Source organism: Oncorhynchus nerka, linkage group LG26 (assembly GCF_034236695.1).
Source record: "Oncorhynchus nerka isolate Pitt River linkage group LG26, Oner_Uvic_2.0, whole genome shotgun sequence".
Lineage (NCBI taxonomy): Eukaryota > Metazoa > Chordata > Actinopteri > Salmoniformes > Salmonidae > Oncorhynchus > Oncorhynchus nerka.
In genome coordinates, this window is record NC_088421.1 from 16,036,743 (window position 1) to 16,048,839 (window position 12,097).

General features: G+C 43.8%; 1 protein-coding gene across 1 annotated transcript in view; it reads right to left on the reverse strand.

Moving 5' to 3' along the window:
- The window catches only part of LOC115110526 (serine/threonine-protein kinase WNK4-like), an 89,568-nt gene that overhangs the window by 16,978 nt on the left and 60,493 nt on the right, over window positions 1-12,097 (reverse strand). The window contains 6 exon segments of the mRNA XM_029636263.2: window positions 26-152; window positions 1,033-1,103; window positions 1,669-1,868; window positions 3,403-3,817; window positions 3,976-4,195; window positions 4,955-5,043. Of these exon segments, the coding sequence (XP_029492123.2) occupies window positions 26-152; window positions 1,033-1,103; window positions 1,669-1,868; window positions 3,403-3,817; window positions 3,976-4,195; window positions 4,955-5,043 (1,122 nt within the window).

Genomic DNA, 12,097 nt, shown 5'->3' on the forward strand with positions numbered 1-12,097 from the left:
AAATAGACAGACAGACATTCCATACCCCAGTGATTCGTAAGCGTGAGCGGGCTCTCCTCCTGAAGAGCTTGGTACCGGTACGTTTGTTGGCACTCTTTTCTGATAGGCCCTCATTGCCATCACTCAAGCCTGACGTCACATCAGAGGCATAGCTGTGGGGATAATCAGGAAGTGGGTTATGACAACTGACCAGGAGATGTCTACTTCTAATCTTATTTATACTACACAACTAATAATGAACTGGTTATTATTAATGAGGCTGCAGTGTATGACCAAACAAACCCCTGAGAGTCTTCTAACTCCTATTTAAAAGGTTATTTCCATCCCACCCAGCTCCCCGAAGGAAAAGCCTATTAAGACCATTGACCTTCTCCCCCGAGACCATTACAGTCAGAAAGGCACCTGAAGGGAAGGAAGTGCTCTGATGCCTCTTGCTCAACTCTCGTTCTAATTGCACACAGGAAATGGAGTGATTGGGGGACGAGGGCAGGGGGAGGATGGGGGAGAGAGAGAGAGTGTGTGTGTGTGTGTTAGGTGAGTCACACAGGATAAAGGGAAGCACACTCCAATGGAGCTCTTTAAACAGACATTCACATGGCATCATTCATCAAAGTGTTGTTCGCCACGTCAGACTCGCTGGGGATAGAGAACCACACACAGGCTCTATAAAAGATCGCCTTCAAGTTCACACACACCTGTCCTGTTTTAATGGATACTACCATAATTGTGTGTTAACTGCACGGATATCCACCCATTAGACAGAGAAGAAGTCCATTTTAGTTTTATTTATTTATTTAATTGAACCTTTATTTAACTAGATAAAAGCAGCAAAGTGCTTGTATAGTGGTTGTATACTTCTATAGAACATTTGAAATGTTTGTTCCTTTGTTGGGCCTTTGTTGTCTTGAATGCAACACTGCCATACACACATCACATTATATTTAGATACTGGCCATAAGGTGTGTGTTGCAGGCCTTTGCCTTTCTTTATACCCTCATCATGGAAGAGGGGTTCTACATGTGTTTGGGTTACCTGTCGACAGGAGAAGAGAAACCACTGGCGTTTCCTGACTGGGGCATGATAGTGTTGGATACAGCGATACTCTGGGGGAGGGACAGAGGGTCAGAATAGTCTGTTGAGGTAGGGTGCTAAAATTACACACTCATGGCTATTCTGGGTTTTAATGGCTTATCCACTCATCACTCTAATCATAAACACATATCCCCGCTAGATAACTAGTAGGGCCCAGAAACTGAAATGTGTTGTGTAAGAGTCCTAACACACATTTTATAAACTGGCTGGCACGAGCCGTGAATGCTGATTGGCTGACAGCCATGGTATATCAGACCGTATACCATGGGTATGACAAAACATTTATTTTATACTGCTTTAATTACATTGGTAACCAGTTTATAATAGCAATAAGGCACCTCGGTGGTTTGTGATATATGGCCAATATACTATGGCTAAGGGCGGTGTCCAGGCACTCCACGTTGCGTTGTGCATAAAAACAGCCCTTAGCCGTGGTATATTGGCCATATACCACACCCCCCAGGCCTTATTGCTTAAATATAACAGTTATAAGAAGTCATGATAATTAATATTTGGACTGTTGAGCTCTACATCCATAGAAATATAAACCTCAAGACCTTCATACAGGCTACCTACCGAGGGGAAGCGGAGAGCCGGGATTGGTGGAGCGTCAGGGGTAGGAGCCTTGATGGCCAGGGCCTCGATATGAGGGATCTCCAGGGGCAACGGAACAGGAGTGATGGAGGAAGGGGCGGAGTTAATAGGAGGCTGGAGAGGGGAATCCCCGGGATCCTGGAAGCCAGAAGAGCTCAGGTAGCCGTCCATCTCGCAGTCGGCTGCCATGGAGACATCATGGTTAAAGGAAGGGAAGTGGGAGGGAAGAGACAGACAGGCGTTAACATGTTATCAATCTCTTCTTTATGTCATGTACCCCTGACTGTGTTCAACATATACTGTAAAGGATATGTCTTGTCTGGAAATAATGTATACTCAATGTTTCTTTTTATTTGTTAAGGAAAGAAAAATCCTAACATGGCCTGAGGGAGGGGTCCTTTTTGGGCTCCACTAACAGGCACCGTGAGGGACGGCTACATGGATTAGCAGGGCTCGAGGGTAACCACAACAAATGGACAGAGGCACAACTGCAAAAGATTAGCCTACTTAAGAGATATATTTTAAAACACACATGGGATCTAATACAGGGCTATGTTGCATGTGCCCTAGGCAAAGTCTGTTGAGCCAACAGTTTCCAGTACACACTCCACAGATACCCCTGTACAGATATAAGGAAACACGTGGGCCCATGCACACACATGGGATCTACACAGGGCTATGTTGCACGTGCCCTAGGCAAAGTCTGTTGAGCCAACAGTTTCCAGTACACACTCCACTGATACCCCTGTACAGATATAAGGAAACACGTGGGCCCATGCACACACATGGGATCTACACAGGGCTATGTTGCACGTGCCCTAGGCAAAGTCTGTTGAGCCAACAGTTTCCAGTACACACTCCACTGATACCCCTGTACAGATATAAGGAAACACGTGGGCCCATGCACACACATGGGATCTACACAGGGCTATGTTGCACGTGCCCTAGGCAAAGTCTGTTGAGCCAACAGTTTCCAGTACACACTCCACTGATACCCCTTTAGCTGTACAGATATAAGGAAACGTGTGGGCCCATGCACACACATACACACACAGTGCAACTGTGATACTGTAATACAGAATCCAGGGCATGAGCATGTGAGCAATGAATGTTTGAAGCATGTTTTGGCTAAACCTTCCACATATATCAGTGAGTATGTGCCTCAGGTACTAATCTTAAAGGTTGTGTGAATAGGGTATCTGTGTTCTATATATTGAAGGTTGTGTGAATAGGGTATCTGTGTTCTATATCTTGAAGGTTGTGTGAATAGGGTATCTGTGTTCTATATCTTGAAGGTTGTGTGAATAGGGTATCTGTGTTCTATATCTTGTTTACGGTAAACTTGTGGACCATGCTTATCTATCTGTGTCATGCTTATAGGCCAGGCCAATGCACTTTGCATGTTGCCAAGACATGAGAAGGCTCGACTGCACATGCTGTCTGTGGGCAAATGTGTAGCTTCAGGAGCTCAGCTACGAAGCGACACAAGGTTGGGATAAATGTCTCTGCTATATATAACCATGTGATTGCACTATAGTGCAGCGGATCTCAAACCTCTCCTTGGATACCCCCAGCCACTCCAGAGCTAGCACACCTGATTCAACTTGTTAACGAATCATCAAGCCCTTGAATAGATGAATCAGTTGAGCTAGTTCATGTCCGAGGGTCCCCGAAGGAGAGGTTTGAGTACCACTGGTATAGTGAGTGTATCCTCACATGTGGCAGAGGAGTAGCTGGCGTGTCTGATGTTGTAGTGCAGACGCTGGTCTGCCTCCTGCTCCTCCGTCTCTGCTGTGAAGCTGGCGTTTATCCCCGAATCCACCGAGCTGTTAGCCACGGACATCACCGGCCTCGACACGGTGGGAGTGGGCGGAGACTGGTCAGGGGCTGACGAGACAGGGGCGGGGTTGGGCGGTTTGATGGGAAGGGCTATTTGAGGTTTGGGGGTGGGCGGTTCTGGCTCGGGGGCCGACTCTGGTTCTTCCTCAATGACAGTTTCCTGTTGTTGGCGCAAGGCCTCCTCGGCTATCCGGCGCTGCTTCTCCCGCTGCCGCTTGATGGCGGTAGCGCGGTCCCGGATGGCTTTGGCCACCAGCTTGTAGTCTGCCTCACAGACGAAGCCCAGCACCACCTAGGGGGAGGGGGGAGAGGATGAGGGAGAGGGAAGGAAAGGGGGTGGTGAGGGAGAAGATTAGGAAGAGGGAGGGGGGAGGGTGAGAGCAATCAGTGAACTTGACACTTGAGATCCACAAAATGTGAAAGGGGTACGGAAATCCATCAACAACCCACCATCTCCTGGGCCACCTCCTCGGGTACATCCTTGTAGAGTTCAAACAGGAACTCGATGGCGTTGTTGTCCTTGTACTTCCCATGCAGCTTCTTGGTGTCATCCATACGCAGCCACAGCTTCAGGCCAGACTTCACCGTGTCGTCCTCCTCCGCCAGCTCAACATGGACGCCATTGTTCTCCTTGAAGAAGGTGTGTTCCAGCAGGTCTTGGATGGTGTACCTGGAGAGGCCACTGTTTTCTTAGTTCTATAATCCATTGAATTGAATATTACTGTATTTTCTCAGTCTGTTCTTTTTATAGTCATTAACTAAACATAAAAACAACAGTATTTTACTATAGGTGGGTGGATGTGGTGAGTCAGACTCTGTGCCACTTTAGACTATTGACACACAGCCAAAGGAGAGAGATGGATAGGTGTGTAATGTAATGTGCCCCTATTTAACAGCAGGTCAGGTGTCATCTCATTGGAAGCCCATGAGGCCTGAAACCTGACACCATTAACGATGGTCGATGTGTGTCACCCAGTTCCCTCGCCATAGTAATGTGGCAACATTTGAATTATGTATGTCTGAAGTTGTTTCTCACTGTTATTTTTAGCTCAACATCATTTGATCAATGCTTTGAAAGAGAATGAGAAATTAGAAAAGCTCATTTAATCATAAAACTGTTTTCGTCAGGGCATTTACACAGTTGTTGGCTGAGACTGATACAATTCATTTTGTTCCAATGTCAGTGCCCTTAGATTAATGTTGGAGAGAGAGCGACAAAGGGTCTAGACAAACTAGCCTGACAGGTATAATATCCTTTGTCTAGGAGGAACAAATCTGTCTGTCTAATGTTTGCACACATTAAGAATACACACACACACACACTTCAACCTAGAATCTATCCAACATTTGATACCCCCCCGCAGTGCCAGACTGAAAGCGGATGTCTGAAGTTAGGTGAGTAAAGAGAATTCCTATCTGATTACTCTACCTGTGGTCTGTATTTATGCGGATGCATCCCTCTATGATCTCTTTCAACTCAGGGACTTTTACTTTGAAGAAGCTGTCCGGCTTAATTCCCTGTGAGGAGAAAGAAGGAGGGGAAAAGAGGAACGGTTAGATATGTCACCGACGTCATTCACTCCACCATTTGGGAGAGGAGAGGACTGATGCAGGCAGAAGGACCCCTGAAGCGGAGTATGTGAGCAGAAAGGTTGGAACAGAGCGGCGAGTGTAGCGTGCCCAATTTGACTGGAGCAAGATTCCCAAAGGCTGTAGCTTCGGCCTTCGCTCCCGCTCCAGTAGAGCTCACTTCACGAGCTCGGGGCATGCCCGGCCCAGCATGCATTTGTACAGTGCCTTGCGAAAGTATTCGGCCCACTTGAACTTTGCGACCTTTTGCCACATTTCAGGCTTCAAACATAAAGATATAAAACTGTATTTTTTTGTGAAGAATCAACAACAAGTGGGACACAATCATGAAGTGGAACGACATTTATTGGATATTTCAAACTTTTTTAACAAATCAAAAACTGAAAAATTGGGCGTGCAAAATTATTCAGCCCCTTTACTTTCAGTGCAGCAAACTCTCTCCAGAAGTTCAGTGAGGATCTCTGAATGATCCAATGTTGACCTAAATGACTAATGATGATAAATACAATCCACCTGTGTGTAATCAAGTCTCCGTATAAATGCACCTGCACTGTGATAGTCTCAGAGGTCCGTTAAAAGCGCAGAGAGCATCATGAAGAACAAGGAACACACCAGGCAGGTCCGAGATACTATTGTGAAGAAGTTTAAAGCCGGATTTGGATACAAAAAGATTTCCCAAGCTTTAAACATCCCAAGGAGCACTGTGCAAGCGATAATATTGAAATGGAAGGAGTATCAGACCACTGCAAATCTACCAAGACCTGGCCGTCCCTCTAAACTTTCAGCTCATACAAGGAGAAGACTGATCAGAGATGCAGCCAAGAGGCCCATGATCACTCTGGATGAACTGCAGAGATCTACAGCTGAGGTGGGAGACTCTGTCCATAGGACAACAATCAGTTGTATATTGCACAAATCTGGCCTTTATGGAAGAGTGGCAAGAAGAAAGCCATTTCTTAAAGATATCCATAAAAAGTGTTGTTTAAAATTTGCCACAAGCCACCTGGGAGACACACCAAACATGTGGAAGAAGGTGCTCTGGTCAGATGAAACCAAAATTGAACTTTTTGGCAACAATGCAAAGCGTTATGTTTGGCGTAAAAGCAACACAGCTCATCACCCTGAACACACCATCCCCACTGTCAAACATGGTGGTGGCAGCATCATTGTTTGGGCCTGCTTTTCTTCAGCAGGGACAGGGAAGATGGTTCAAATTTATGGGAAGATGGATGGAGCCAAATACAGGACCATTCTGGAAGAAAACCTGATGGAGTCTGCAAAAGACCTGAGACTGGGACGGAGATTTGTCTTCCAACAAGACAATGATCCCAAACATAAAGCAAAATCTACAATGGAATGGTTCAAAAATAAACATATCCAGGTGTTAGAATGGCCAAGTCAAAGTCCAGACCTGAATCCAATCGAGAATCTGTGGAAAGAACTGAAAACTGCTGTTCACAAATGCTCTCCATCCAACCTCACTGAGCTCGAGCTGTTTTGCAAGGAGGAATGGGAAAGAATTTCAGTCTCTCGATGTGCAAAACTGATAGAGACATACCCCAAGCGACTTACAGCTGTAATCGCAGCAAAAGGTGGCGCTACAAAGTATTAACTTTATGGGGCTGAATAATTTTGCACGCCCAATTTTTCAGTTTTTGATTTGTTAAAAAAGTTTGAAATATCCAATAAATGCCGTTCCACTTCATGATTGTGTCCCACTTGTTGTTGATTCTTCACAAAAAAATACAGTTTTATATCTTTATGTTTGAAGCCTGAAATGTGGCAAAAGGTCGCAAAGTTCAAGGGGGCCGAATACTTTCGCAAGGCACTGTAGTCTACTTGGGTGCTGCTATAACCCCTTGCTTTAGCTACTGTCATGGAGTTCCCTAAATATTTTAATAAAGAAACACACAGGTGCAAAATCAAGGTGACTTACAAAGATGAGGACTAAGAGCAAGAGAGGGAGTGTGGTGATGTAGTGTCCACAACTAAAGAATCATTGTGGAATCTGAAAATACACATTTCCCGAAAGCATGATGGTGTAGGCTACTTACTACATGCATATGCTAAAAGAAAGGAATGAGGTGGATAGCTAATTAAGTGTGTCACCGTAGCAAAGTACTTTTAAACAAAAAATCTGACCTCTTAAAATATTCCTTAATTGTTGTTTTATTATCTATACAATAGGCCATAATTGATTTTGTCCCAATAGGTCTGGCATATTCCAACTCTCAAGGAATTTTCTGTTTTGATTGAGACCGTATACCACGGGTATGACAAAACATTAATTTTTACTGCTCTAATTACATTGGTAACCTGTTTATAATAGTGATAAGGCAACTCTCGGGTTTGTGGTAGAAGACCAACATACCACGGCTAAGGGCTGTGTATCCAGGCACTCCGCGTTGCATCATGCATAAGAACAGTCCTTAGCCATGGAATATTGGCCATATACCACACCACCTCAGGCCTTATTGCTTAAGTAAGTCACAGCCTATATAGGCAATTTATAGACTATAATTATTTAATACAACTAAATGTTGTTTAAATGCTGAGCGCTTAACGTCCCTGACTCCCTACCAGCCTAGTGTGTCACATTCACAAATGCTTCACAATTTATTTCTTTGTAGCTATAGCCTTGAAATAATTGAAATAATACAGCCTAAATAATCATTTTTGTTCCTTCTTAGTCTCCCTGTCTGGCGCCTGACCTATTTAGTGTTAATATGCTGTTTAGTATGACATGTAGCCTATTTAGTGTTAATATGCTGTTTAGTATGACATGTAGCCTTTTTAGTGTTAATATGCTGTTTAGTATGACATGTAGCCTTTTTAGTGTTAATATGCTGTTTAGTATGACATGTAGCCTATTTGAAATGATGAGCGCTTCTTACATTCACCTTTTCATTCAAATCAAATCAAATGTATTGCTCACATACACGTGTTTAGCAGATGTTATTGCGGGTGTAGTGAAATGCTTGCATAAGGTTTAGTTTCAATACTTCAAAACCAAATGGTAGGTCCAGGTAGCCACAAAAATAGATGGGTGTTGGTTAAATTGTGATTTGAATGAATGGAGCGAATTTGGATAGGCAGGTTTTTTCTTCTGTAAGCCCATAGAGGCTTTTAGGGGAGCCGTTGGAAAGGACGTGGAGTGCCCAAGCACTGCTCCATGAGCGGGATAGCCAACCGCTCAACTCCGCTCACCTACTCTGTCCTGAAGGAGCCAGGGTGATACGGGAGTGAAGAGTGAGGGACAATGTGGAGATTATTCCCTAGCCTGCCCTACACCACTATGATGGATGGAATACTTTATAAGTGTGTCTATTTGCTTCACAGTAGATGTACATCCTCTATTCACATTGGTAGTTCTCCCGGGGATAATACCATTAAAAATGAAATATATATATTATAAATGTCTAAATGGAGTTAAAGGTTTCGTTGTTATCAGTAACTTTAGGTTGTGATGTCATTGGTAACAGTTGCCCGAACACCCTGCCCAGGGGCACAATGTCAAAAAACAGGGTGTTCCCGTCAGAGACATTCTCTGTGGGCCATCGCCATAGAGTTCAGACATAACGGAGCATGGCTATGCACACAAACAAACACGAACAAACGCACCAACACACACACAAAGAGGAGGGTTCGACTGTGTCCAAACCCATTCACTGTTTGGCTTCTCTTCCGATTCTACAGCCTGTTAGAACCAAAGGTTGAATGTGGTGAGAGAGTGGTGGTGTGTGTCAGAGTATTGCGGTGCTAGCCTGTTAGCTAATGGTGTTGTACACAAACACTCAGGTCATGATACATAATGTCCAAACCCATCCAGAGCACGCAGGTCTGTGTGGGTGCAGAGCACTGAGTACTAACAACCATGTGGTTTCCTAAAGGGCAGTCAGCTCATAACTCATGTTTATTTGGTTTAGACACAAATGTTCAGTGAAATAATACAAAATGTACAAAACCATCTAGGAGGATAGTGATGGGTATAACAGGTGTCCATACAGTAGCTGTCGTGACCGGATACAAATAGAGAGAGACTTCCTATGGGGCTGTTAGCTAATAGCTAACGTAGCGTGAGCATGAATACCAAGCAGCAGTCATAGAACTACATAATAGCCTTAGCCTGCGTGGCGGTCAATACAATGACTGGGTCACACAGGTAAATGGGATACTTTCTATAATGCTGTGTGTTAATGCTTAGAGGTGATCCAATATGCTCTTTATGTTTATGAGGTAACTATCACCAGACACAGCACAGGGAGGGTGAGAGAAACAACCAACAGGGCTGTGTCCTACTGAACAATCTGCATGAACAAACACATTCACACACGATAAAGCCAATGTCACACACAGAACCACACGCGTATACAGACACGGCCACATCACTAGACCACAGGTCTTTTCAGTGAAAGGATGGGAAACACGGTGTGGGTGGAAAGAAGATAAACGCTTCAAGAGGTATTACCACAAGAAACCTTTGAAGCTTCATGAACAGAACACGCAAGTCTAGCAGAGAAGATGAACACATTTCATTAAGGTGATAAGACTCCCCGACGGAGGAAAATACCACTATTTCACAGTCTGTCGCCTCCATGGCCTCCACATTAAACAAGGCTTGGAGGGTCAAGGTCTGGAGTTCCTGAGCGGAAAAGCAAGGTAAACCTCCTCCGTGTAAAATGTACGAGGAGGAAACAACAAGATGACGGCTAACGTGATACGAAATGGGAAGCCTGGTCTGCGTTTATCACACAGACACACACAGACACAGACAGACACACACAGACACAGAAATCGTTTAACACAGAGCACAGAGGGTGAGCAGAGTTGATCACAAGGTTTTCAGCCAAAGGAACCTGTCCGCACAAAGTGAGTGATGCTTGTTTTTATTACATAACTCCTCAAAAAAAGACTATAAAAACGAGGTGCGATTATATTGGATTAAAGAACACAGTGGCAAATTTGTGGAGGAACTTTAAGTTGCTCAACCGGTTCCATGTGACGAATAGTGTGAAATAGGTAGCAGTAAAAATAAAAAATTGGAGACCAGTGTGATTTGAAAAATGTGTTTTTTTCCCCCAGTGGTGACGACAGTGGCCCCAAATGCTTCTATTTTCCCACTAAAGTGAGGGGAGGCAGCAGGACTTACTAATGGAAAATGGACTCTATCGAATTCTCTGGTGTTATCCGAGCAGATAATTACAGCGTTTAACTACGTCAGAGAAAAGGGAAGGGAAAAGACATAATAACAAAACAAACAAGACATTCTAAGCAACAAAAATTGAGAAATAAAAAAGCTAAATGGTGTCCGTCTTAATGGCTGATATGAAAACCATCTGAAGACATGAATAAACCCTTCAGTCTTTAGAGAGGCTTAGGGAGGAGTCACAGAGCCTGCTCTGTACAGTGGCTTCTGTTGGTCGGTGACATCAGCCTCTAACACAAACAAACAGTGACCTTGTGTAATGAGATGAAAAGACCCCATTTTCCATTGTGCTATAGCTTCTTGACTTCTGGCACTCAGAAAGCCCTTTGAAAAATGGCTTGATGTGGATGCTTTAATCTTCTCACGTAAAATAAATAAATGACGATCAAATTGAAAATGTTTCCCATGGAAATACTATGACTTGATGACTGAAGTTTTATGAGCAGACCAATGCAAAGTTATTGCGCTTCTGGCCTTTTTAATACAAAGCTTACAGGCGGGCTCCCTGCTGCTAAAACAAGGGTATAATGCTAGTGGTTCTGAGAACAAAACTAGAGTAGAACCATAATCTAACTCAGTCAGGGAAACTAATGTATAGTGGGGCAAAAAAAGTATTTAGTCAGCCACCAATTGTGCAAGTTCTCGCACTTAAAAAGATGAGAGAGGCCTGTATTTTTCATCATAGGTACACTTCAACTATGACAGACAAAATGAGAAAAGAAAATCCAGAAAATCACATTGTAGGATTTTTAATGAATTTATTAGCAAATTATGGTGGAAAATAAGTATTTGGTCAATAACAAAAGTTTATCTCAATACTTTGTTATATACGCTTTGTTGGCAATGACAGAGGTCAAACGTTTTCTGTAAGTCTTCACAAGGTTTTCACACACTGTTGCTGGTATTTTGGCCCATTCCTCCATGCAGATCTCCTCTAGAGCAGGGCTGTTGCTGGGCAACACGGACTTTCAACTCCCTCCAAAGATTTTCTATGGGGTTGAGATCTGGAGACTGGCTAGGCCACTCCAGGACCTTGAAATGCTTCTTACGAAGCCACTCCATCGTTGCCCGGAAGGTGTGTTTGGGATCATTGTCTTGTATGTCTTCCATTTCCTAATAATTGCTCCCACAGTTGATTTCTTCAAACCAAGCTGCTTACCTATTGCAGATTCAGTCTTCCCAGCCTGGTGCAGGTCTACAATTTTGTTTCTGGTGTCCTTTGACAGCTCTTTGGTCTTGGCCATAGTAGAGTTTGGAGTGTGACTGTTTGAGGTTGTGGACAGGTGTCTTTTATACTGATAACAAGTTCAAACAGGTGCCATTAATACAGGTAACAAGTGGAGGACAGAGGAGCCTCTTAAAGAAGAAGTTACAGGTCTGTGAGAGCCAGAAATCTTGCTTGTTTGTAGGTGACCAAATACTTATTTTCCACCAAAATCTGCAAATAAATTCATTAAAAATCCTACAATGTGATTTTCTGGATTTTTTTTCTAATTTTGTCTGTCATAGTTGAAGTGTACCTATGATGAAAATTACAGGCCTCTCTCATCTTCTTAAGTGGGAGAACTTGCACAATTGGTGGCTGACTAAAGAGAGAGAAAGAGACGGGGAGAGCAAGAGAGAGACAGAGAGAGATAGACAGAAAGAGAGAGACAGAAACAGAGAGAGACAGGGAGAGCAAGAGAGAGAGAGAGACAGAGAGAGAGACAAAGAGAGAGACAGGGATAGCAAGAGAGCGAGACAGACAGAGAGACCACTAAAATAGCGAGTTGGCCT